The sequence below is a fragment of the Penicillium lagena genome (assembly GCF_028827675.1).
Source record: "Penicillium lagena strain IBT 129212 chromosome Unknown utg000002l_segment0_segment0, whole genome shotgun sequence".
In the NCBI taxonomy this organism is placed as follows: domain Eukaryota; kingdom Fungi; phylum Ascomycota; class Eurotiomycetes; order Eurotiales; family Aspergillaceae; genus Penicillium; species Penicillium lagena.
In genome coordinates, this window is record NW_026623223.1 from 62,392 (window position 1) to 88,147 (window position 25,756).

General features: G+C 48.0%; 12 protein-coding genes across 12 annotated transcripts; 7 read left to right on the forward strand and 5 right to left on the reverse strand.

The window, feature by feature from the left end:
- Positions 1-658: 658 nt before the first annotated feature.
- On the forward strand, positions 659-3,292 carry N7510_002745 (uncharacterized protein; the record flags this gene model as incomplete). Its single annotated transcript, XM_056974672.1, has 8 exons — positions 659-741; positions 858-1,187; positions 1,240-1,292; positions 1,461-1,662; positions 1,709-1,849; positions 1,901-2,251; positions 2,305-2,873; positions 2,931-3,292. The coding sequence occupies 8 exons, from the start codon at positions 659-661 to the stop codon at positions 3,290-3,292; spliced, it is 2,091 nt and encodes a 696-aa protein (XP_056834628.1).
- Positions 3,293-4,444: 1,152 nt separating this feature from the next.
- Positions 4,445-5,647, reverse strand: N7510_002746 (nuclear transport factor 2 family protein; the record flags this gene model as incomplete). The annotated part of the gene is made up of 1 exon (XM_056974673.1): positions 4,445-5,647. The coding sequence occupies one exon, from the start codon at positions 5,645-5,647 to the stop codon at positions 4,445-4,447; it is 1,203 nt and encodes a 400-aa protein (XP_056834629.1).
- A 989-nt stretch (positions 5,648-6,636) lies between these two features.
- N7510_002747 (uncharacterized protein) lies at positions 6,637-8,481 on the reverse strand (the record flags this gene model as incomplete). The annotated part of the gene is made up of 5 exons (XM_056974674.1): positions 6,637-6,879; positions 6,928-7,227; positions 7,277-7,921; positions 7,974-8,073; positions 8,123-8,481. The coding sequence occupies 5 exons, from the start codon at positions 8,479-8,481 to the stop codon at positions 6,637-6,639; spliced, it is 1,647 nt and encodes a 548-aa protein (XP_056834630.1).
- Positions 8,482-8,880: 399 nt separating this feature from the next.
- Positions 8,881-10,377, forward strand: N7510_002748 (uncharacterized protein; the record flags this gene model as incomplete). Its single annotated transcript, XM_056974675.1, has 6 exons — positions 8,881-9,135; positions 9,174-9,419; positions 9,465-9,766; positions 9,818-9,981; positions 10,049-10,093; positions 10,346-10,377. Coding segments are annotated over 6 exons (1,014 nt in total). The 3' UTR covers positions 10,348-10,377.
- Positions 10,378-11,775: 1,398 nt separating this feature from the next.
- Positions 11,776-12,189, reverse strand: N7510_002749 (uncharacterized protein; the record flags this gene model as incomplete). The annotated part of the gene is made up of 1 exon (XM_056974676.1): positions 11,776-12,189. One exon carries the CDS (start codon positions 12,187-12,189, stop codon positions 11,776-11,778), a length of 414 nt encoding a protein of 137 aa, XP_056834632.1.
- An 894-nt stretch (positions 12,190-13,083) lies between these two features.
- Positions 13,084-14,783, forward strand: N7510_002750 (Major facilitator superfamily domain general substrate transporter; the record flags this gene model as incomplete). Its single annotated transcript, XM_056974677.1, has 4 exons — positions 13,084-13,264; positions 13,319-13,416; positions 13,470-14,444; positions 14,673-14,783. 4 exons carry the CDS (start codon positions 13,084-13,086, stop codon positions 14,781-14,783), a joined length of 1,365 nt encoding a protein of 454 aa, XP_056834633.1.
- Positions 14,784-14,915: 132 nt separating this feature from the next.
- Positions 14,916-15,143, forward strand: N7510_002751 (uncharacterized protein; the record flags this gene model as incomplete). Its single annotated transcript, XM_056974678.1, has 1 exon — positions 14,916-15,143. The coding sequence occupies one exon, from the start codon at positions 14,916-14,918 to the stop codon at positions 15,141-15,143; it is 228 nt and encodes a 75-aa protein (XP_056834634.1).
- Positions 15,144-15,743: 600 nt separating this feature from the next.
- Positions 15,744-17,105, reverse strand: N7510_002752 (serine hydrolase domain-containing protein; the record flags this gene model as incomplete). The annotated part of the gene is made up of 1 exon (XM_056974679.1): positions 15,744-17,105. One exon carries the CDS (start codon positions 17,103-17,105, stop codon positions 15,744-15,746), a length of 1,362 nt encoding a protein of 453 aa, XP_056834635.1.
- Positions 17,106-17,911: 806 nt separating this feature from the next.
- Positions 17,912-19,030, reverse strand: N7510_002753 (Pyridoxal phosphate-dependent transferase major region subdomain 1; the record flags this gene model as incomplete). Its single annotated transcript, XM_056974680.1, has 1 exon — positions 17,912-19,030. One exon carries the CDS (start codon positions 19,028-19,030, stop codon positions 17,912-17,914), a length of 1,119 nt encoding a protein of 372 aa, XP_056834636.1.
- Positions 19,031-19,756: 726 nt separating this feature from the next.
- N7510_002754 (uncharacterized protein) lies at positions 19,757-21,622 on the forward strand (the record flags this gene model as incomplete). Its single annotated transcript, XM_056974681.1, has 1 exon — positions 19,757-21,622. The coding sequence occupies one exon, from the start codon at positions 19,757-19,759 to the stop codon at positions 21,620-21,622; it is 1,866 nt and encodes a 621-aa protein (XP_056834637.1).
- Positions 21,623-22,554: 932 nt separating this feature from the next.
- Positions 22,555-23,089, forward strand: N7510_002755 (uncharacterized protein; the record flags this gene model as incomplete). Its single annotated transcript, XM_056974682.1, has 2 exons — positions 22,555-22,573; positions 22,701-23,089. 2 exons carry the CDS (start codon positions 22,555-22,557, stop codon positions 23,087-23,089), a joined length of 408 nt encoding a protein of 135 aa, XP_056834638.1.
- A 907-nt stretch (positions 23,090-23,996) lies between these two features.
- N7510_002756 (uncharacterized protein) lies at positions 23,997-25,658 on the forward strand (the record flags this gene model as incomplete). The annotated part of the gene is made up of 2 exons (XM_056974683.1): positions 23,997-24,347; positions 24,405-25,658. 2 exons carry the CDS (start codon positions 23,997-23,999, stop codon positions 25,656-25,658), a joined length of 1,605 nt encoding a protein of 534 aa, XP_056834639.1.
- Positions 25,659-25,756: the final 98 nt, after the last annotated feature.

Genomic DNA, 25,756 nt, shown 5'->3' on the forward strand with positions numbered 1-25,756 from the left:
TCGAGCGACCGATAACAACCATCACGTCTGATATTTCCCTTTGCCACGGTCGACTGGTCTATAGTTTGGATTTCTTTTTCGGCATCATTCTTCAGAGTCTATACTGATGATTCGATTCTTAACGTGACCAGCTGCCGGGAAGGTGGGAAATGAACGGCGTTGAGGTTCGAGGGTGGGGGTTTTGGCTCAATCATGACATTCCCTTTCTTTCTAAGGATTAGCCTAAAAGACTAGTGGATATCCGAAATAGCGAGAAGTGTGGCCAATTATTTATTCCGAACATAGACGATCTTGCCTATATGGATATGGCACTTGTTCTGTGCACATTTATTAGATCGATTTGATCAAATTAAACAGTTCGGTGGAAAGTGGCCGAGCGGGCGTGGACATTCCAATATGTTGATTGGCTCCAAGGGCCAAATTCCCGTATCTCTCGCTTCCCCCGCACATCTGTGGGGAACTATGTGAATGCGGTTTGGCTTCTGATAAGTCGCCGCTGTTGTCGCTAAAGAACCCCCACCTGACATCCAATTATCCTATCAAGATTGCAGCCACGCTCGGGCCTCCTGGTACCTTACAGGATTCTGTCCGCGATGCAAATTGACAGATTGGTCTCACCTTTCGCATCTCTTCCCTTCTAGCACGTCTATACTTGAATATGACTTCCCATCACTCTAACTTTGGCCTGAGCTCACTACCGGCTGGCCGGACGGGCCATGCATGTGTACAATGCAGACATAGGTGTGTTGCTGCGTTGCATGCCGATCGGATTGCGTGGAGCAATATCGGCACCGCCGACGGCATTGCCGATGCAATATCTCCAGCCCTATAATTTACCCTACTAACATCGGCTTCAGGAAGCAGAAGTGCGGAGGTTTCACGTACGGAATCAAGTGCCGCCCGTGCGCCACCCGCAAGGTCAAATGCAGTTTTCAGGAGGAGGTCAAGGATCCGCGCTACAACCCCTACCTGCTCATCGGATCCTCAAGATCCTCCTCAATTGGTGTTGATAGTGGGCCAACGGATAGCATTCCAATTTCTTCTACCTCAGCCTCTTTATTCCCCACTTTGCCAGCATTCGATGCCGGAGATGTACACTCTCCGGTATGGGCAGTCCCGGTAGAGGGACCAGAGGTGCCTGCAACAAATGACGAGCTGCCAAAGCAGCTTGAACTACTGACATCAAGGTACAGACTTCCGGTTTCATGGCCACTAAATTTGTTCTGACGCCGTGTCTAGAATCACCAAATTAGAGAGACAGTTTGTTACTTCTCAAAGAGATTCCACCGATTGTATGCAAACGTCGCGATCCCAAGCAAGGACATCGCTCATGCATTCATTTGAACCTGGTCCGTCTCACCAGATCTACAATACAACCACCCCTCAATCGCGAGACTCGAGCTGTCGGTCTCCTCGTATATCCTCGTGAGCCATCTTCAACTGTCTCACCACCTATCCAGTCCTTAATCTCTTCTTCAGTCTTGGCGCATTCTCCAACTCTGAAACACCCAGCTTATCCAGCCCTCAAGGAGCCGTTAACACAGAAGGCCCACTGAAAGCACTGAACAGCTTTCAGACAGACGACCCAGTCGAATTTGAAATGCACGATCCTGTCGCTCGCTCTATATTGAGCAAAGGGGAGGGTTGTGTCGTTTTTAGGCTGTAGGTACCCTGAAAGCCGCTGTATCGAGCCAATCTCATTATATAGATATTTCACCCACTGCCACCCGATCGCCCCTTTCCTCGATGTGGGCCGTGACATGGACATCGATCGAGTCCGCTCAAGCAGCATTCTACTATTTCTTTCCATTCTCTGCGTCGGTGCCCGTTTCTGGAGTGCTTCATCAAAGTAAGCTGTTCCCAATCCATCATCTCTACCATCTTAACTGACATTTCCCAGAACATTATGCTGGCTTCACCCTCGATATACTGAGCTTGTCCGCTTACTGGACGCTGAGATTATGCGAATCACCCTACGACCTAGGCACGATGATCAAAAAGTGGAAACAGTACAAGCACTCATGCTATGTGCTCACTGGATGCCTTTCGATGTGTCAGCCGACAAGGAACGATATCTATCTCGTTTCTCCGAGGGAGGTGCATGGCAATGCCTTGGCTTAGCAATTCGCTGGGCAACGTCTCTCGCCTTAGAAAGGACCAGCCACATAAGTTTCCAGCGTCCTGGGACAGCAACGGAAGAAGACGCGCGGAGATTTCGCACCATGCTGTATCTCGTAGAGAGTGACCACTAGTAAGACCCCTTTCGCTTAATTTGCTTATTTTGCCCGTTTAACCTCTTTATAGCCTTGCACTATCAGCCCGACGCCCATCCTACCTCAACCCAGAACCCTTTCACAACGTTCTCGCCAACTTCCTCGGATGCAAGTACGCTCAGCCCACAGACATCCGTCTAACATCCCTATTCCGAGTAGCATACGGCGCACACTTCACAGGTTGCCGTCCAACAACTATAGAAAGCGTTGAAGCATTCGACGCTGACGTGCAAATCATTGAACGACACTTCTTATCTAGTGTGGGTGACGGTTCAACAGATTCTTTCAGTCTGCACTTCCCATTTACCTCGCTGCGCTGGTATCGATTGTCGTACACGTGTGCGTTCCTTGACGCGACGGATCCGACTCAACGGACAGGCAAAGCGTTAACCTGGGCCATTGAATTGGCGAGTCAGATTCTCATTCATCTGTCATGTCCAGTGTTATCTACGAGGGTAAATTATACTGTCATTCCGGCTCAGCTGGAGCCCGATCCTAGTGTGGTGAAGATTATGTCTTGTGCGATCGACCATTATATCGTTGTTGTTGCTTATGCTGCTTTTTTTCTCGTGAATAGCTGGTTGAGTAACTTGGTTGATTGTAAGTCGTCTTTGAAGACAGCTTTGGCCAAGGCGAGTAGCTGACAGGTTCATACAGTGAATCTCCGCCCGCACTCGCAGGAACGAGATGAAGCTGTCGATGATGATACCTCCAGATCTCTCCTCTTCCGTCTAGTAGACGTCGCCGCTCGTACTCTTGAAGCGGCGAGTCCTTCAGAAGGACACCTTGCACGCCGTTATGTTCCACTTCTGCGAGGGATGACGGGATTACTTCTGTCTGGTAACACTCAGGCACAGAAAATGAGCAGCAATTCAAGCAATATGATGATGAACGCTAGCAACTTGCCCCAGGAGCAGATGCAGAACCAATTGGGCGGGGACTTGTGGGATATGTGGCAGCAGGCTGGACTGGGACCGATGATTTGGCCGAATTTGGCGGACGATTTGTACGAGGGGTAACAATGGTACGGGTGGAATCTGTATGTTAGCCTTCCTATTAAATGTCTGCTGGTATATTTCCTCCTGCCTTTTAAGACAATATTATGCGAAGAGGAGAGTAACAATTCCTTTGTGGTGCAGAAGTAATGAATAGAGTGTCGATACGACTTGAATGACAGAGTTTAAAATATCCCACTCCGATGCTTGATTGCCCACCGTGTTATATCCGTCTGTGGCTCTACCTAGCGCTGCGACTGCGAAGCGACACCCGGTTCTGCCAGTTCATATCATCCGCTACTTCCCCGGCGGACCGTCCATGATAGTGTCTTTATTTCTGTTCTTTACTTCAACTTTTCTAACAGTCATCAGTGATTAGATAACTATAGCAATAGTGAACTCATGAAGCCCATTGCTGATTACTGGCAAGATAGCAGTAGTGTCTGTAGAGAAGAGGGTGATCGGGATTTGGACCTGAAAATCCATGAAGTACCTTATAACCCATTTCTTAGCGCGTTTTGTCAAATATAGCACATACGACATTCCAACATGGCAGTTAAAATCGCAAATAAGGAAATCTCTGTGTTTGATAAATCTGGGAATGTCCAGCAGCTTAAGAGCGAAACTGACTATTAATCAACTAGTAACTACAATATGGGAAAACTCGGAGAGGGGCGACATGTAGGAATTCCATTTCTTGACACCTTTATTAAAGACTACATACCCAGTGAGACCTTTGCGTCAGTATAATGGCCCTCAGGTAATCTATCCAACTGCCGCATCCTGACGCTGACTCACTTTGCAATTTCCCAATCAGGGAGATGTGCCCCGAAGTGGTCAAATTTCACCTGTATGTAGAGTTTTTCCGCTTCTCTACTATAGATACGGACATGATAGCTAGACCTGAATACCATCGTTTTCAATCATTGTCACATGACACTATCTAGTATATTTACCAGTAGATACGCAAATTCCAGACTCCGACACTTTGTAATACTCAAAGTATTTGCATATGGTTTGTTCTTGCATGTTGGCTATATCACACCACCAGAGACGGATAGTGGATAGTGTTAGTAATTACATTTCATTAACGTTATCTGAACAATCATTCATGATTTGGATCGATAATTTTTTTTTTTTTTTTTTAGCCGTGAGAATATATAGCGACATCACCATTCACGCCGCCTGCTTATTTTTCGCCGCCTCCACCATCTGGCCCAACTTAATCTGAGTAAGCAAAGATAACTCATCATACACATTCCATTCATCAACAATGCGACCATTCTTGTAGTGGTAGTGCGTTGCGCCCATAATCTGAAGCTGCAGACCGGTAGGCTTGCCAAGCTCAGACAGAATACCAAAGCCCAAGTGGTGGCCCTCCATAACCCAACGCACAGCAACCTTAACACCGCCCTCCTCGCATGGATTAGAGCAGATGTGCTGGGGCATGTACGCAGCGTCGGGGATGGATCCGAGGAGAGCAAGATGCTGGTGCAGAACAGCGGCAGGGCCGTATAGCTCAGCCATCTTAGGGCCATGGTACTGCGCATTAGGTGCGTAGTGCTTCTCAACGCGGCCGAACATGCGGCAGTTCCACATATCGTGTAGCCACTTCAAGGTCTCAGCCTCAATCTCGTTGTTGGCGATGGAGGTATCGACCTTCCACTCGGGATTCTGCTGGCCAATAATTCGACGGTTTTCGCCAATGTCGACGGACTCAAATCCCTTGTCGAAGAGCGCCTTGGCGGCATCGTAGGCAAAGGTGTTTGGGTCCAGACCGAGCTGTTTAATGATGGCCATGGTATCAGCGACGACCCATTCGCGGTATATGCGGTTCTGGTAGATCATGCAATCGGCGATAGTGCGGGAGATGAACGTCTTTCCCGTTGCAGGACCAAAGTGGCCGTTCTGGGTGTGGCGGCCGGTGCCAGTGACAAGGTGAGAAGTATAGAAACCTTTTTTGTCATCGCCGTTCCAGAGAACCTGGGTGGCCATACCGCGCCGCTCGGGGAGAGAGACGAGGCGCTGGATGGTATCCCGTACGACAGACTCGCGATCATAGATTGTGCCCATGGTGCCATAGAGAATGCAGTTGTGGGTGTAGTGAGTATAAATCAGACCAATATCACGCTCATCCCAAATGCGGTGGGTGCAGCGTACGATATAGTCGACAATGTCGGTGTATATGTCGTCGAAGCCCTCCATTGAGTGTGCGCGCTTGCGTGTTGTGGGTGCCAGGTCGACGTAATCGTGGCGCTCTACCTGCATTGCGGCTTTTTGGTTCGCTGGGAAATCGGGCTCAGAGACACGATAACCGTTCATCAGGGGCATCTCAGGGTGGACTGTCTCGTGGTCAGCATGGTTTGTAGAGGGGGGCATGATGGCGTCCGAGGATGTGCACAATGATCCTGGATAGGGGTAGCAATGAAACGAATAAGAAATCCTTGTTAGAGAAAAGCGAGTTTTATCATATTCTCGAGCTATCAAATACTCCCCCTCAGGGGGTCCGAAAGCCGAGTCTTCGGCCTATTCATGCTATGGGAATTCCTCTCGTGTTGCATCGGATGCCATCGGAACCCCCGTATAGTCTGTCGGGCTCTTCCGTTAGAAAATAGAAAAAATTGCAAGTGGAGTCGTCCATGTTGGTGGGAGTAGCAAAGAAAGCCCAGAGATACAGATAGAGTTCAGGAGCCGTCGGGTTTCCCGAAGGTCAAAGCGGTCTCCGATGAGGAGATCGGGTACCGCTAATATTGAAGACATCCATCGCAATTGATAAGGTAAATAGTTCAGAGGAAGTCAGCAGAGATAATCGATGATATTACTTGAAAAGATATTAAAAAGACAATTAGGGAGAAGTATAGGTTCTCTGGATCTGCAATGGGAGGAGAGGAGCTCCTTTTCCATGCCCAAAGACTTACAATGGAGGGAGATGTGAACTTCAGCACGTAAGGGTCCGTTACGTAACCGTGCGATCATCACATGAAAGATGTCAAGGCTAATTGATCAACTATCTAGTGCTCGCAAAACAACTTTGAGACGAGCACGACTAATTACGAAGTAACATAAAAGAGTGCACTATTAGGCAAGAATTTCGTAGGGTAACATTATCCTTGACACGAGAAGCCAAAGTAGAGAGGACAAAGTTTAAACAGGTTGCTACAAGATACTAACATTTGCGCAAAAATTCACATAATTGCAAAATTGTCTATAGACAGCCATATGACAACCTACTTTCAAAGAATTAACAAACTGGAAATAACGCCATGAGCAAGAAAGCATTTTTCATAACAGTCTCAAGAAACCCGTTGTTTTATACCGTCAATAAAGGGAAGGGGCTTATATCACTGTGAATTTACCAAATTGCACGTCTAGTACATCTGCTTGTTTCTCATCTCAATTGGGAGGAAGCACAAGAGAAACGAAGAGACCCAGATACCACCTGCACCCAGCCAGAGAACACCAGCACGACCTTGTGCAATGTACTTCTGACCGGCGAAGGGTGCAACGATACCAGCGATACGGCCCAGGCTAGACAGCATGCCTGACGCACTCGCTCGATACGTTGTATCAAACATCTCGGGCGAGGCTGAGTACAGCACTGCATTGAAATACTAAGAGAAGTAAGAGAGGCATTCGTTCATTATTCACCGATCATTCACACTCTGCATAATGTACTCGAAAGCGTTGAGTCCAACGTACCCCGCAGAGTTCTCGACCTTGGTGTACATGGCCATAGCCAAACCTTGAAAGGCAGCTGAGATTACCAGCGACCACTTTCGACCGAGCAAGGGCATCTGCACGGATACAAGGGCAAGAACAGCGCCGATCACGCCGGGAAGATAAATATACACATACTCGCGGTAAGTGTCGCTCACATTGTTGCTACCGCTGTCCACGTTGTTGTTGAGCAGAACAATGGGAAGGAAGTATCCAGCCAAGTTGAACGACCAATAATTGCCCTGCCTAGGTTAGCATCTCAAGATCTACCATTTGGAGTTTGCCGACTACCATGTACGCAAGGGCGAGAAGAACAAAGCTAAAGCACTGCTGCTTACTGCGAAAGAGACCACGGAGGAAGCCCAGGCTCTTGAGTGTGTTCACGACAACACCCTTGGCGCTTGTATTTTTGGACTTCTGATTGTCCGTTGTGACACCTGCTTCGATTTCAATCTGCTGGAAGTCCTCAACAGTCAAATTAGGCGCTTCGGCACCGTTGAACCTGGCAATCTTATGGAGAACATCGATGGCGTCCTGCTCGCGGCCTTTGCTCACGAGGAATTTGGGTGACTCGTGAAACCGGAAGACGGCATACCGAGCAAAGAACAGAGTGAGGGTCATAGCACCGATAACAATCACCATGTACCTCCAGCCCATGTTGCTCGAGACGGTGCAGCATTCCTCCTCAGCAGCAACGTTGTTGCAGGCAGGTAATCTCACATCGCATCGGTACTTGGCGGCAGTGCCATAGGCGATAGCGGACGCAACGACGACACCAATTGGTTGCCACATCCCCAAAAGAGAAACGAGATAGCGGCGGTTCTGCGGCAAGAATTCGAGCGCGATAGTTGCGTCAATAGGAATGTTTCCACCTAGACCAATGCAGGAAAGAAAATAAATTCCGCACACCGCCTGATAATTGTATTTGCTCGCGGCCTGGGTGTATTAGCCATGAAGTACTCTTGAGATGGATAGCAAGGTGACTTACCAAGAGCATGCCAAAAACTGATGTGATTAGACATGTCAATTGGAAGGCCCATTTTCGGCCAATGATATCAGTGAGGATACCAACTCCAAAGGCTCCAATACTGAACATTGTCAATCTAAGAACAACAGCTAGAGAAAAAATATACCCACGCAAGACCTGCATTGGAGCAGGTAAATATCAGACCCTGCTTGTCTGCTGGAACGCCCATCTCCTGGAACACAGCTGTGGCCATCAGGCCAACACCCTGAGCCCAGGCTAAATCTGTGAAGTAGCCCAAGCCGCATAGGATCCAAAGGCACAACTGGTATTTTCCAAAACCGAATTTGTCGATTTCAGAGTTGACCAGAGCTGCCTTGCGCTCAAAGAGGGTACGTTCGTCGACAGCAATGCCTTCGGCTATATCACCGGTCGAAACGTTGCCTTTGCTCTCTGGCCTATCTTTGTGACAATGGCCAGCCTCAACTTCGGAGGAAATTTTATCTGAGACGTGACCTGATGGAGTAGACATTTTTTGTTTTGGGGGATACTGTCACAAAGTTTTCCAAATTCTGAAGAGGATATAAGGATATACCTTCCTTTCCGTAGCTGGACAAATAAATTGCCTTCTTAGCAGAGACGAGCTCCGCGTTGTATCCGTCCCCGGCTCGAATTCTCCCCTATGATAAGCCTCGGTGGTAATGCTAATCGGCAAACCCGATCGTCGTCGGGGAACCCGTTGGATTGAGCGGGTCCACATACATATTTTTACCCTTTTTAAGCGCACAGTGGGTCGTTGAGTGCCTCGTCTGCGGGGAATGGGGGCGGCGGGGGAAGAACGAATTAAGCTGATAAGCTTCTTTCCTTTGTCCTAGATATCTTAGGGAAGGTTCTTGAGATTTGTACGTTTTTATTGTCTTAGTTATCTAGCATGTCCGATAACACCGTTCCTCTGTGGTGGACAATTGTCCAATCCAAGCGAGCAAGCCGGGACAGTACCATCCCTGCAGAATGGCGATTGCAACCTGGTCAAGTGCCGGATGAACAGCTTAACGTCATTGACGTCCCTGTCAAGCGCGGGATCCTGACATCTAGGGAGTTAGAGATCACGGAAACGGACGTGACTAGACTAGTACAGAAGCTCATCAGCCGGGAGTACAGTTCATTTGAAGTATATCATCAAGCGGTACAAATAGGACTGAAATTGTACTAACCGCATCATAGGTCACACTAGCTTTCTGCAAACACGCCGCCATTGCACAACAAATTGTCAATTGTCTCAGCGAGATCCTTTTCGAAAAGGCCCTCGACGCTACTAAACGTCTCCATGCCGAGTATACAACAACCGGCATTACTCGCGGTTCCCTTCATGGTCTGCCCACCTCCCTCAAAGACTGTTTCAAAATTGAGGGAATCGACGCAACTATTGAATATAGAGCATATGCCAACCAGCCAACTCTACAGGATGAAGTAACCTGAATACCGAGATGGTTATGTAAGTTGACAATCCAACAGACATGCAATGCCATCTATGGCTACACTTCCAACCCATATAATCGAAATCTCTCTAGCGGCGGCTTGTCAGGGGGCGAAAGTGCGTTTTGGCTCTACAAAGATCTCCCTTGGGTGCTGGCACCGATGTTGGAGGCTCTGTCCGCATACCAGCCTCATTCTGCGGTCTTTATTCTCTTAAGCCATCTTCGAGACGCTTTCCCACATCTGGCCTTCGAGATGGCACGGAGGGCCAAGAAGCATGACACAGGTCGGGAAATGGACGCTCTACTCATGCCATGTACTGCATGGCCGGCGTGCGGGAAGTAGGTCTGCCGGTAGCAGTTGATTGGTTCAAATAATACTGACCAGCACAGGTACGAGTTTACATACGACAACTATTCGAGTCTATGGAACGTTGGCTTTGGTATTTGGGTGAACACTCCTGAGGGAACGACAGGTCAAATCATTCTGCCGCAGTCCACTGAGGGAAGCTTCTATCAGGCTACTTTGGACGGACAGGCCGTAACAAATGGATCGAGTACTAGATTACTGTGCAACAAGTGTTCCAGTAACTCACGTCTGGCCGGCTGAGGACACGAAACCAGACTACACGGGACGGAATGACATTGAAGCAAAAGTCTGGAAAAATTGTAAGTCCTAATAATGCTTTGCGTGAGAGTATGAGCTCACGATACGGAGATATGCCTGAGAGGTTTGCTGGAGCTCCTGTATGTATACAGCTAGTTGGGAGGCGACTGAACGAGGAGTATCTTTTGGGTGTGACACGGGTCTGTGATAATGTCTTAAGAGGTTCTTAAGAGGCAAATCCCGTTTGGACATTTTTGAGCAAAAAAACCCTAGATTACGGTACCATGGTTAGCTGATTCTAAATCTTTGACCAGAATTTGTTAAACTGCATGGTGTGAAGGGCTGAGTCTAGCTGAAATGCCAACTGCAGAGCCGATTGCAATCTACTAAAAGCGTAGAGAGATGTGCTACTTATATTGGGCTGCGTGCGAAGTTAATAAGCAATCGGCGTGGTTCACGCGCGCGAACGTGATTAGATAGCGGCTTTAAGAATCAGGCATGACAGTTGCAGTATAACTCACAGTACCACAACGCTGCTCTCATAGTAGAGAGTTAAGGAGATTCAAAAAGAGGTAGGGGAGGAAGGGGATTTATAGTAAACAGTCTATAGAATGATGTCGCTATGGTAATCCTAATACGGATCACATGACTCTTCGATGATTTTGATTGCATAAGCTGCACTGTCCCTATCAATTCCCTGGAAATTGAATAGTCAACTATGATGCGTGAAGGTGTAAGTAAAGCTGAATTGCAGGCAATGTTCCTTGCCCGAGGAAGTAGCTAAGTGCTGACTAATAATACATGCGTCGTCGGACCCCGACAAACTAGGTGCTGCAACACATAGTTTCCAACAATGTCACATTTTCCACGTCCGACCTTCATTCTCCGGCATTTTCACATTCCCAGACAATGGATTTTATAATCATGTACATTCTCCTGTATTCCTTATTTGTGAATTAACCTCTATCATTCTCGCAGGCCTAGATATTCTAACAAGAGAAGCTTGTAGCCAATAAGTATATATTTAACCTTTGATATCATTCCTTAGTCCAAAATTTCGAAGAAATCACGGCGAAATATGATAAAGGACTTGGAAACTCAATGTTCAATGAAAACTATCCTTGAAAAATATGACGAGAGTATTAAGAAGTAAATATCACCAACATAAAATTACAAATCTGCTGAGCATTGAATGAATTCATGCACACAAAGCTCTACACCCCATCCGCATCTCTCATCTCCTCTGACCGAGCACTACAAGTTCACATTGGCCTTCCTCAACCAGCACCGTAACTTGGGCACAATGATGCTGCTTTCTTTTCGTCCTTGTATCACCGCCGGGAATCTCAAATCTATGTCGACCGTGCTGTTCATCATCCATCTTCATTTTGCCTCTCTTCGGACGGCCCCAGAACCATTGTGATGCCTCAGCAAAGTCAAGCAACGCCTCAACTCTGCTGGCCTCTAAAGTATTATAAGTTTAATCTCCCTGCTTTCTTCTGCCTCTTCTAATAACGCTGTTAAATGTCTTCCTAACTTGGCTCCATCCCTCCTGCTACAGTATCCTCCGCCTTGGGTAGTCAACCAGGACTTGGACTACCCTTTTCTGTGCGCCGCATCTGCACTCATCATCCTCTTGTAAGCGGAGCATCTTGTTATATGATGAAAGTCAGCAATGGCAGTCAGCAGTTCAGTATTTATCTAGTAGGAGTATTCAGGATTAGCTAAATGAATAGTGTATTGGTTAGGGTGTCATGAAATGCTGGGACGAATTTCCCAGGCCCAGCGCAAACTGGCTGAACTTGTTGAAGTCCAGGTCCAGCTCCCCGTGCGAAAGCATGATAGTATCGCCCTCCTTCACGGGTTCTTGTGTCACCGCCATAGGCGACATCAGTGTTTTGGGCGTTGAACAGAAGTCTGGCGTGCATTTGGTCTCAGCCGAGAAGGTCTCGACCTTGGGTGAGTGGTCAGGAGATTTAACGCCGTTGCTGGGCTGGGAGGACATTCCAGGCGAATGCGCGTATGTTGTTCCGGAGATCGACCCAGACGAGGCCATGGGTGGGGCTGCCTGCTGTTTCTGTTGCTGTTGCTGCAGAGGAAACTCCGGTATAAAGGCAAGTTGCTCTCCGAATTGTGACATCTGGATGGCCGGTGTCATTTCTGCGGTCAACTGTGCCAGTTGAGTGTTTGGGGGGGGGGAGAACGACCCAAATTCGGGTTCGTACGAATAATTGTGTGTTCAATACTGGTTTGAATCCAACCAACCAAAGGAAAGGTTCGATTCGATTCGTTCAGTGCGATATATTATCCACTGCTCACTTGAGCTAGACTATGAATTATTATTGGGTAAGACATCGCTATGAGAATTGATATTTATTTTGAATTCTGAATTGTTTTTAATGCTCAAAAGGCTACTACTTCTTGATAAAATGGGGTTTCGGGATCGCTAGACTAGGACGTGGCTTTGGCTACCTTATCGATATCAAATGCACGGGACATCATTCGGTCCTAGAATCCAAAACACCCTGCATTCCGAAGCCTTCCAACTTCCGTGCTTAGCCGGATTCTGCGGTGATCGAATTGAATATCCCCGGGGTTACCCTTGAGATGTGTACATACCCATAAAAAGCACGTCACCTGCAGACTTTGAAGCTATCCCAAGCATCAATGCCCTGCTTCACACAAGTAACGGATTTCGGGGAATCTTGACTATGGCATTCTTTCGGAACAAAGCTTTTTAATCGAAGGGATTATCCGATGATCAAAACGGAACATTTAGTTCCAATGTTCAGTCCCCAAGGGGCTGGAAAGTCTCCGCCGGTGCAAGTTCGAGCACATCTACCGAGATGTTGCATGCCAGCCCTATATGTCGACTCGCTTATGAATTCCTTTCGTCACTTAATTGAACCGAATATTAAGCCCCTTCCTTAAATGCTGACCAGTTCCAGTTTGTTTCACCATGGAAATTTTGTGTTCAGCTCACAACCTTAACGCGACGCACCAAAGGATATGATATGCGAGGGACCCCGATAGTTTCAATATTTCAGATGTGATGGAGACACCAGACCTAATATCCACTTGCCCATCGCCAAGCAACAGCTTTGAGCAATGTCGATGCACACCCAAGGACAAAGAAGCCCTAGTCGAGGAGGACAAGCTACCTCCTCAGGACCGCGGTATACAGGCATGGCTGTTCTTGGCAGCATCTGCTATGATAGAGGCTTTAGTTTGGGGTAAGGCTCTACCGTCAGCTTTTCCTATGAGATCTTTCGCTAAACACTCATCAGGGTTCGCGTTTTCTTTCGGTGTGTTTCAAAGTTATTACCGGACACAGGACGCCTTTAAAGACTCGAAAATGGTAGCACTGATCGGAACGTGTGCCACGGTAGGCGCTGGACACAATCTTCATATCCTAACTTCGACTAACTGATGAGACAGGGTGTTGCCTACCTAAGCTGTCCTCTAACAATCGTGGCGATGATCTTGCTTCCGGGTATGACTAGGTGGTTCTCAACGATCGGACTGGTCATCATGAGCCTATCACTCGCTACAGGCTCTTTTGCAACGAATGTGAGCCATCTCGTTCTATCGCAAGGAATCGCTTTTGGACTTGGTGGCTGTATAGCATATAGCCCGTCGATATTGTTCATGCCGGAATGGTTCGTCAAACGAAGAGGACTCGCTTTTGGTATGGTCTGGGCTGGCTCTGGACTCTCTGGAATCGTCTTTCCACTACTTTTGGAGAAACTTCTGAGCCGATTCGGGTTCCAGACCACTCTAAGAATCTTGTCTGTGCTGGTTTTCGTGCTGGCCGGACCTTTCTTATACTTCCATAAACCCCGGATTCCAATCAACGCCTCTCGCCGCCTAACGTTCCGATTTTTGTTCAACAAAGTATTTGTTGTCTACCAGGCCGGAAACATTTTCGAAGCGCTCGGGTTTTTCTTGCCCGCCCTCTATCTTCCAATTTTCGCTCAAGCTATTGGTACTTCCACATTCTTCTCTTCGTTCACAGTCACAGCTTTCAATTTGGCATCTATCTTCGGCAGCGTCTCCATGGGATTCTTGTCGGATAGATTCCATGTACAAAACTGCATCTTAATTGCTACTGTGGGAGCGGCAGTCTCTATCTTCCTTCTTTGGGGGTTTTCAGTAAATATTCAAGTCTTGTTGTTGTTCTCTATTACATATGGCCTATTTGCAGGCAGTTACTCCGCGACCTGGTCGGGAATGATAAACGAAATCCAACGAGTCGACCCAAACTCCGACCCGACGATCATTTTCTCATTTATTGCACTCGGCCGTGGGATTGGCAATGTTGTTAGTGGACCCTTCAGTGAGGCACTCCTCGAAGCAGATAGTTGGAAAGGACATGCGTGGGGCGCATATGGTAGCGGATTCGGTCTTCTTATTGTGTGTACAGGTGCGACGGCAATTCTGGGCGGGTTATGTTTGGTTTTGCGTTTTTTCTAGATATAACAAGCATGTGGATAACTCTCAATGTATCCATGGATATACACTCAAACGAAATTAGTTTTGATCGGGTTTCGCCATCATTTGCCTCTGTCGAGCCGTGAGAAACCCTGCCGCTGCGGATAACATATGGCTAAGCTTCTGGTGCGATCGCACTAAGACTCACAGCAAAACAAGCCCGGCGAGGATGTTGTCTTCGGCGCTGTTGTTGTGGCCTCGGTCATCTTTCACGCCGTGTTCCCCTCATCATCCACGTCGATCAACCCTACGCATCGCTGAACGTGCAAAATACCAGATGATCCCTGAAAATTTCGTAAAACTCGATAGAGGCAGCGGACCGTGACCAAGACACTGGCAAAGGAAATGAAAGTCAGGTATCATTGCCAATTGGCTGTGGTGTTTCGAGCCGCCATGATGGGTTTGCCAACATCTAATATTCGTTCATCGGTTCGCGGCATGCATCGTGCAGGAGTCCCAATCCTTGCGGGCACAGATGCAAACACTGCCATGCTGTTCCCGCGAATGTGCCTCGGTGATAGTCTCCACGCGTTGAACCTCCTTCTCGACGCGGTGCTCTCACCTGTGAGGGCCTTTCCGGGCAGCTACCATTTTGCCAGCCAAGAATCTCAGTCTGCATGACCGGAGTGTCATCAAGACTGGCCGTCGGGAAGATCTAGGGTCACTCGGTATTCTTTGGTGGTATGGAAAACCATGAAATTGATGTTTTCCTTTCACAAATCGCTCTCCAAAAAGTCCCGTCGGGAGTTCGACAAACTTTTCCAACTCCAAGGACTAGCATGGAAAATTAAATAAAGCGGGGTTGCTCTGTATTCCTTAGGTACTTAGGCAGTCATTTTGACAGCAGTGACTATCTTAATTGACCTATCTTCAATTACAGTTGCCAATTTTTTTTTTCGTAGGATTCTGTATTAGACCTATTGATCAATTCATCTTTGAGCAGATATCTCATAGCTGACAGTCGTTGGATATTCGTTGAGCTGATCTATCTGTGTAGAATATCTGAAAGCGACCACCGCCTGCCGCACCGTAATTTTAAAGCCGACTGCTACCCGGTGTGGCAGGTCTACCGTCACCATTATTACAATGTCCTATCTTAGTATCTTCAAGAATGAAACATATATTATTAACTACCGCAATATCTCTTATTCCGATTATCAGCATGGTTTTATACATACAGGTTCTATACAAATACGTATAGTTGTATAGGATCAAAGAGGTTCAGAAAGTTGGTCGGTAGCCAAGGATGGCCTCCAAATTGTCGAGTAACCCCTGAGTTGGGATTCCGCCGTTGCAGAATAGGATGTTACATTCAGGGTTAGACACCAAATCATCAAGCAGAACCAATGGGTTGAGATAGTTCATTGGGTTGATGTCGAGGCTGAGGGGCGGCGCTGTGTAAGGGCCTGCGTCTGGAACCTTTGGGTCTTGAACTGCTCGCATGAGGATTCGAAAGAAGTCGTAATAAAGATTTCCGGGCGTGGCACCAAGTATAACCGACAGATTCGGTGCCGTATCACCGAGCACACCAGTCCAAGTAACCGTCATGTTGAGAGAAGGGATCATGAAATTGTTCTGCTGCAGAGCTCCCACCATGGCAAACAAGTCATGTGGAGCACTCGAAATACTGGTTTGCTGGATGGTAGTTGCGACTGGAACATTTGCACCAGTACATGGCTTGCCTCGATTGTTCCAGAAAAGATATCCGTAACAAGGGTTTTTGGGCGACGGGGTAGCCACAGCTTGGACCCATTCAAAAGGCACCAGTTGCTGGCCTTCGTAGTTTCCTCCATTTTGCATCAGGAGCCCCAGTCGTGCGAGGTGTTTGGGGGCAATGAAAAGCCAGGCATAACCATAGGTGTTCCCCGATCGATCACGGAGCCAGAAGTAAGACGACTTTTTGATACCCAACGGGCCAAACAGACGTTCTTGGGCATATTCCTGGAGATCGCGACCAACAGCACTTTGGACAATATACGCTGCGGCGTCGGCATCCCGCTGTCCGTACTCGAAATGCGTCCCTGGCGGGTGGGTGATCTTCTGGGCCAAAAACTCCTGGATAACACTAGGATCGGTAAGAACCGTCGCAGCCTCAGCGAAAAGTGCCTCCTGAGTTCCAGATGTTTCGGTCAGAATATCTCGAACAGTAATAGCTCGGTGAGCTTCATCACCCCAGCCTGGCTTATTTGGGAGGTAGTCGCCAATGGGCCGCTCAATATCGAGTTTTCCATCGGCGACAGCCATGCCGGCGAGAATTCCCACAACCGATTTTGTGACGGACCACACCTGAGCTGGCAGAGAATCTGTGATCGGATCTGCCAGTCCTCTACCAACCAGACAGTTGTTGCGGAAGATCTGAACGGAGTCGCGCCCGTGAAGGTTCGCATATGCCAAAGCTTCGTCAACTTGGGCTGATGTCAAACCAACCTCGGCTGGATGAGCGGTTTCAAAATTTCCATCGTCGGTGGTAGGGAGCGAGCAAATCTTTTGAGAGAAGACGGCTTTAGGGTGTTTATGCACTCCAAGGACCAAAGTCGCCCAAAATGCGATTAACGCGACAAGTGTTGTTGTCCTCGGATACATGTTTGACAGCGACAGGTATTGGAAAGAAAGAAAAGAGCGCAAATTCTCACAGCTTGGAGATACTTAGTGGCAATGCGATGTGCCAGTCCAATTTTCTTTACTTGAAGTCAAGAATAACCATTTACCGAGCCTGACAGGAATCTGATGAATAATATCCCGTACTGCCGATCCTGATTCAGGGGTTCCGAGATTTTTCGTGCAATTGGGCGGATGGCCACTCTAAAGCGCGCTAATACAAACCGACGAGTTAAAGGATCAGGAGTTCCGTGGCCAGGAAATGAGGCACGACGATCTGGAATAAAAGGAGGATTTAGCGAGCTTGTACTAAGTACAATATTTCCTAAGCGTAATTACCTTTGGCGATCCCTTTTATTAGCCGCCCGATGATATGGTACAAGGCGCCGAGAATTTACTCTCAAAGGTAGAATTACCCAGGTAGTGGTTTGTTTGACACTTGCCCAGCCAATCAAACGATCGGATTTTATAAGTATTTCCAAAGGATAAACCACGCATTTCGGGAATGACAGGCAGGTTATGTACTGCCTTCCTGAATCAATCTCTACAATGATGCAATGCACTGCTGGTTTGAAAGAGGTCATTCTACCTTTCTCATAAGAACGCGTACTATGCATTCAGGATGGACGCCCCCGGCATCAGCTGCATCCACATTTGGGCTGTCGTTACCCCGCACGACAAGCGATGACTTGGTTTCCCGGGCACGCAGAAGTAATCTGTTCAGCTACAATTTGAGCACTTTCTATTATTTCTCAGTTTCAACCCTGCCACATCTTGCCCGATATTGTTCTTTACTCTAGGCTTTTATCGCTAGTCTGTTGTTGTAGACGGTTACACAGCTCCTTCAGTTTCCATCCAGCCCACTCAAAATCGGTGTGATCAAGATATATCTGACCACTAAGTCGCACCCACCAGTACCCTTGAAAAGGAAAAACGGGCATGAACGTATTATAGTCCTTGATCATTACCTGTTGCATCCAGTCTGACAGAGTGATGCTTGTTCCATCAGGTTGAATGAGAAATGATAAAGGTCCAGTAGTTGGAATGCTGATGGGTAGAAGTACATTAACCATGCAGCAATCAGTTAACGTATGTGACTCATTGTCCAAGATTCGTGTTTCCAAAATTTGTGCGACTCGTTGGCCACCATCTTTCGTTAGTTGATTGCAGTAATTAAGGATCTTCTGTTCCCCACCACAAACTTCTCGCCGCCACCGAATAGCCTCTGACACCGTAAGAAAAGGAATGCTGTCAAAAGTTCCAACAAATTCGAAGTTTGACTCGAATGAACTTTTACCTATTAAGCTGGGATGCTGGGTCCCATCGGTAGCACGTGGGACGAATCCATGGCTTGTTGGCAAGGTGCTCCTAAGCATATGTTGATTTCGCTGAGGCACGTAGAATACCGCGCAGCTCCGTGGTGTAAACATCCATTTGTGACAGTTACTGACGAAGAAATCCGGATCCAAGGCTGACAAGCTGAGCTCAATATGTCCAACGCCATGAGCCGCATCAATGAGACTGAGGACGCCCTCAGAGCGACAGATTTCTGTGAGCTCGATAAATGGGAGGCGAAGACCCGGATTGGAAGATATGGTGTCAAATATTGCAATGCGAGGTCTGAACCCTTCCTTTCGAGATGTCTGAATGGCGGTATGGAATGTGGAAATAAGCTCGGCATCTTCCAAAGGGTGGTCAAATTGCACCTCTCTAGTGCGCACGCGATCATTGCTCGCTTCGCAGACATAGCTTGTTGTCTTTCCACAGGCGCCGTATATGACATCTAGTTGGATGATTTCGTCTAGGCCGTCGGCGTTCCAGATCATGTTGCGCAGGACAGTATTGACGCCGGTGGTTGCATTGGGGACGAAAACCACCGTCGACATATGTACCCCGAGAAACTCGCTCATGGCTGCTCGCGATTCGTCTAAAAGTTCAGAGAATCGGTACTTAATGAATGGGCACGGTGTGGCTTCACATTCATCCCGTAGGCTATTTGCTTTGTCTCGAATGGCTGTCGGGGAGGCACCGAAGGAGCCTGTGCATAATTAGTAAACTCAGAGAGCAAATTCGACCGCAAAATTAGTCCAACCATGGTTCAAATTGCGATAACCTTGCTTGAAGGAAAAGTGCCGCTTCATTTCATGGCCAAAAGGCATCGGTTCATACCGAGTTTGTGGTGGCATTGTCAATACAATCCCGATTTCGGATCATTCGTTCAAGGGCAATGAGGGTCAAAGAATCAATTATAGTATTTCGTTGTTATTATTGCCATCAATAACTTATCAGTTAACTTTTTCGCCCCCACGCGGCGAGTTTTTTCACCAACGAATGGAACGGAACGGGGACTTGATTCGAAATATTGTTGGAGATAACGAGGTCAAATGACGTACAGGTGTCCTCTTGGGCCTTCATTGGGCAAATATGATTGGCCTGCTATCGGCAGTCGGCAATTCAGCCAAGAGAGCGTCACAATCAGGGACCACACCCCGCCCTAACCCCACGCTCTCGTATAGGCCTAGGGTCCGTGCATGGTCGCGATCATGGGGTGAGTATACCTACCATACCAAATAGTTCTCATAGGTCATTATTATTGTTGTATCATCGATCTTTTGAATCTCGGGTCTGAAAAACTTATGTCTGTCAAAATCGAAGACAATCTTGAGGCCACAGGGCTTAACAGCATTCACCATGAGGATAGGGAAAAGGGTAAAGTGGAAGAGCTCTCGAAAGCAGAGCAGCAGCAGAGAAATGTGGGCACCTTGCAGCGGCGTCTAAAATCTCGACACATTCAGTTCCTGGCTCTTTCAGGAGCCATCGGAACTGGTTTGTTTGTTGGCACGGGCCAGGTTCTGTCGCTGGCCGGACCGCTGTCCGCAGTGCTTGCCTATCTCATCACAGGCTTCAACCTCTACGCAGTTATCAACAGCATGGGGGAGATGGCAACATGGCTCCCCCTACCGGGTGCCGTGCCTGTATACGCTGCTCGCTTTGTTGATGAAGCGCTAGGGTTCACACTCGGCTGGAATTATTGGTACCAGTTCGCCATTGGTGTTCCCATTGAGATCAGTGCAGCAGCTCTCGTTATTGACTATTGGCCCAATGCAGTATCCTCCGCGGTTTGGATCACTGTCTTGTATGTTGTCATTTTTTTCGTCAATATCTTACCGGTTCGGGTGTACGGAGAATTGGAATTCTTACTTGGCTCAATTAAGCTCATGACCATAATTGGCCTGATGCTCCTCATGTTTATAGTTACACTTGGTGGTACTCCCACTCACGATCGTATCGGCTTTCGATACTGGGACCATCCGGGACCTATGCTGGAGTATCTCGAACCTGGTGCACTTGGGCGCTTTTTGGCTTTCTGGAAAGTTTTCATTCAGGCCACCTTCAGCTACGGGGGTAGTGAGATGGTCGTTGTCGCTGCTGGAGAGACAGAGAATCCACGCCGCAATATCCCCAAGGCAGTACGCCGCGTTTTCTGGCGAATCGCTGTCTTCTACGTCGGCAGTGTTTTCCTTGTTGGACTGTGTGTCTCGTCTCGAGATCATCGCCTGCTAAATGCCATTAAAGCCGGTGCAAATGGAGTAGGTGCCAGTCCCTTTGTGATCGCCATTGAGAATGGCGGCATTCAAGTTCTACCGTCTATAATCAATGCGGTTGTCCTTACGTCCGCCGTGTCAGCGGGGAATTCTTTCTTCTATGCTTCCACGCGGATTCTCTATTCCACCGCTCTGGACGGCAAAGCACCGCGCTTCCTTTGTTACGAGAAATTCGGAGTTCCATATGCCTGTGTGGCTATTACCGGTTCCCTCAGTCTTCTCGTCTATCTCAATGTTTCAGCCAGCTCCGCCGAGGTCTTCTTTTGGATCAGCAACCTCAGTTCAGTTAGCACTCTGATCGTGTGGACATCAATTGCTGTGACGTATATTCGGTTTTATCGGGGCTTGCAGCACCATGGAATTTCCCGGGATACCTTACCGTTCAAGGCACCCTTGCAGCCTTATATGGCCTATTTCGCAGCAATTTTCTCTTCCACGGTGGCATTCTTCAACGGATTCGACGCCTTTTTTCCGGGCCATTTCAGTGCCAAGACATTCGTTCCCCCTTACATCGATATCCCGATTTTTGTGGGTCTTTTCTTGGGATATAAGGTATTTAAAAAAACCAAGCTTGTCAAGTTGGATGATTTGGATCTATGGTCGGGCAAAGAAGAAGCTGATCGACTGGAGTCTATATGGGAAGAACCCAAACCACGGAATTTTATCGGTATGCATCGCTGTCCTCTTCTTGTTTCAAAATTAACACTCAGTAGAACGAATCTGGTTCTGGATTGCTTGAGACCCAGTGGCCAGTATAGACTCCTCACAGGTTTGCCCGCTTGCGACCATTTATCCAATGGCTCTTTTCAGGACACTTTTATTCTTAGTCATGCAGCGTTTGTCTTGGTTATTTGTTTATGTCTATACACAGCCGTATGGTATGCGAGACATATGTAGACTCACATGTATAAAGCCGTTTTTTTGGTTTTTCAGAGTTTTTGGGCATGTCTTGGGAACCTATCTTCTTGTTTCTTGAAAGTATGATCCGTGAATGTCGTCACAAATCTTTCCGAGTACAACGCCATCAGAACAGCCGGAACCATTTTTCCGTTTGTATATCTTCACTCATGCCTTTACCAAGTGAGTTCACACAGAACTGTGTGAACTAACATATATGTTATTATAGAAGCAAAGGCTCTCGATGTAATTATGATATATTTCTCTGATCAATTATTTTATACCTGCCATTTATTTATACGTATTTATAGAGGACGCGCAGACCTGTAACCATGTTAGATTCAATCTCTGAAAATTATTTTTTGAAAGACTAACATCGCCGGACACATGCCGATTCAAATTCAACATCGCTACTCCGATTTAGGGACTGCTAGAGCGGAGCCAGACATGCGATGCTCACTTTTCTGCAAAAATCAGAGCTAAGAGAGGTCCGCTTCCGCAGCTCCTCGGGCACCCGTGGACGATTTCTGTGGGCAGACATGGCTGAACTGAAGTAGTGTATGGATCCCGGGTGTCAACTAACTCTTGTGGATACCAGTGGGCTCATGAATTGTTGTTGCCGAAAAAGGCGGAAACGTGGAAGCAAGCACCCGAGCGGATGGCATTCCCCTATTCGTCTTTTCGCGAATCAGTATTGATCCTTTTTCTCGATAGGGAAGAATAATAATCACCTGGTCCGACATGGTGTCCCTCTAGAATGGCCATGCTTGATTGTTAATCGATGGGCGAACGTAGCTAAGTTAATAAGACGGACATGTCGATTCTATCACCGGTCTCGGCCCGGGAACGGCCCGTCGCCCCGCGAATATAAGCCCGTCTTCCGAGTCGAATCCTTCTCTTGTTCCCACCAACCCTCTTCCATATTGCCCACCATGTCGTGCGAAGCGTGCCGTACCATCCCCCCGTCATCCCCCAGGGCTACTCGCCCAAAGGCAATTACCAGACAATTGCCGGGCTCAAGACCTGTCCGCTTGCGACCTAGCCCCCTCACCCAGCGTCTAACTGACTATCTCGGCAGATGTCACCGGCGATCCCAATGCGAGCATCGGTCTGATTGACATCTATGATATCTTTGGGCTGGCGAGCCAGACCCTCCAAGGTGCCGATCTGTTAGCAACGCGACTAAATGCCATCGTCTTGATCCCGGATTTCTTCGAGGGCGATGCGCTCAAACACGAATACGTCCCTGCCGACACCGAGGAGAAGCAAAAGATCATCTCCGAGTTCCTAGCCCACAAGGCTAACTTTGACCGGAATGTTGGCGTTTTATTGGATGCGGTCCCCCAGTATAAACTGAGTTTTCCGGCGGCCAGCACCTGGGGCGCCTTTGGGTTGTGCTGGGGTGGAAAGGTTAGAATCTGGGTGGGGCAGTGGTTGTCTAATATATGCGCTGACAGTAATAGCTGACAGTTCTGGCGTCGGGCCCGAACACCCCATTTACAGCATCGGGACAGGTTCACCCGGGGTGTGTTGATCTGCCATCTGCTAGGGACTTCAGAGGCTAACGATGTGACAGGCGATTGGAAGCCGCTGATGCAACCTCACTGTCGATTCCTCACATTGTTCTGGCATCCAAAGACGAACCTGCGGACGCAGTTGCCGCTTACACGAAGACAATTGCGAGCAACGGAAAGGGTGGGCTCGTCGAGACCTATACGACGATGTGGCATGGCTGGATGGGTGCTCGGGCGAACTTGGACAACCAAGAGAGCCGAAACGAGTACACGCGTGGGTGAGTCGCCAGAAGGATTACACTACCACGCTCATATGTTGACATATTGACAGGTATAACCAGCTTGCGGACTTCTTTGAGAAGCACTTGCGCTAGGACTCAAATGCCTCTGCTTTTACCCCTGGTTCATTCCTACACAGCGGTCTCTAGCTGTTGTTTACCTACAGAATTCAATAGCTCACATTTTATCGTATTTTGTGGACTCAATGTCATGTGTCGGAAACTTCAAACTATTGTAATTGAAAAACTTTAATCGTCATCAATCACACTGCATCACCAGCCATGATCAAGAGCAATGCCAAATTTGTGGTAGTCCAAACATCACCGCACCGCGCAGATCCTTTTAGGATCGCAGAAACCGCACCGAAGGGAACGCAGTAGCGAGTGAATCGGTGTTAACATTGCACCGACCACGCAAACTATACCACGTTGGGCAACACGCTACCCGGATCACGGCAGCTTTACCTACTCTCCGGTGCCGGCCCGTTGACGGCATTGGAGCTAGGACATGAAAATACAAATACCGAGGAAAGACGGCGGGGTTTGGTCTATAACTGGTGATATCCTGACAGGTCTAGCGGTATGGGGTCGCAGACCTCAGCAAATCGCGAAGAAAACGCTGTCGCACTGCAGACTGTTGACAGTCTAGAGGATAAGCCAACCGAGCCAGCCAGCAACCTCTCTTCAGACGCCTGTCACACCGTGGATGAAGTGGAAGCTGAACATTATACAGTAACGCGAGATGCTGTGTCCACCGATGCCCCCTATAGCATCTTCCCAACGGGCGAGAAACTCTTGGTTATCATCGGAGGCTCGTTGGCGGGTCTGATCTCCCCTCTTTCCAGCAGCATCTACTTGCCGGCTCTGAATTCACTCGCGCAAGATATGCGTGTTTCAGTGTCATTGATCAACTTGACCATTACCACCTATCTCGTAAGTTCTGACATTCTATATGGGCGTGGCGCACGATCGCACTGACCAGACCCATAGATCTTTCAAGGATTGGCACCGTCGTTTATCGGTAGCTTCTCGGATATCTATGGACGGCGTCCGGCATACATAATTGCCATGATAATTTATCTAGGAGCTAACATTGGACTTGCGTTGCAGAACGACTATGTCTCTTTGCTGGTCTTGCGCTGCGTGCAATCGTCCGGGAGCAGTGGAACCATCGCACTAGGCAGTGCGGTCGTGACCGATCTGTCAACTCGAGCTGAACGTGGAAAGTACATTGGTTATGCAGGCCTTGGCATCGCGTTGGGTCCAGCTCTTGGGCCCGTCATTGGAGGACTGCTAGATCATTTTCTCGGCTGGAGGTCCATTTTCTGGTTTCTGGTTATCCTGTCCAGCGTATGCTTTACTCTCATATTGGTTGGATTTCCAGAAACTTGCCGGGCTGTTGTGGGAAATGGTTCATTGCCCCCCCCAAGGTGGAATCGTCCTCTATGGGCCCTCATGGCACGAAGCTCGCGGTTCCATACAATGTCAGAAGCACCCGACTATACCACCATTCAGAGTTTGAAACGTCGTCCTAATCCAATTTCGTCTCTGAAAATTGCTACACAAAGAGAATCAGGTCTTATTTTAATGTACGGAGCTCTTCTCTATGCTGGCTACATAGCAGTACTCAGTACTCTTTCCACACAGCTATCAAGCCGGTTTGGGTTTAATTCAATTGAAATCGGTCTTTGCTATCTCCCACTTGGTGTGGGGAGCATGAGCTCACGGTGGACGGTGGGCAGGCTACTGGATTGGAATTTTCGTCGCGAAGCACGCCGGCAGGGGATAGCAATTCGGAAAAATCGGCAACAAGAGATCCTTCATTTCAACATTGAACGCGCACGTCTGTTCATCACTCTACCTATGATCTACGTTTCTAGCCTTTGTATCCTTGCTTACGGATGGGTTATGGAGTATCGGACTCCCCTACCTGGTCCTCTCGTGATGTTATTCCTGACGGGGCTTACCACCACTGGGGCATTCAACACTCTGAATACTTTAGTGGTAGATATCAACTACGAGACCCCAGCTACCGCTGTTGCCGCTAACAACCTTTTTCGTTGCCTAATGGGTGCCGGGGCCACAGCCATTGTGGGTCCATTAATCAATGTTATTGGAATTGGATGGACGGGAACCATCATTGCAGGCGTCTGGATTCTTTTCAGTCCAGGTTTGTGTACAGTTCTATGTCTTGGTCATAGCTGGCGACAAGAAAAGCCGGACAATCGGCAAGGCGGACAGTGAATTGAGGAGTTCTGCCTCTCGTCTGCATTAGGAAATGAAGATCCAAACAGTATCCGATGTATTGAACCTGAAGATGTTGAAAAGATCGAGATTTTGAT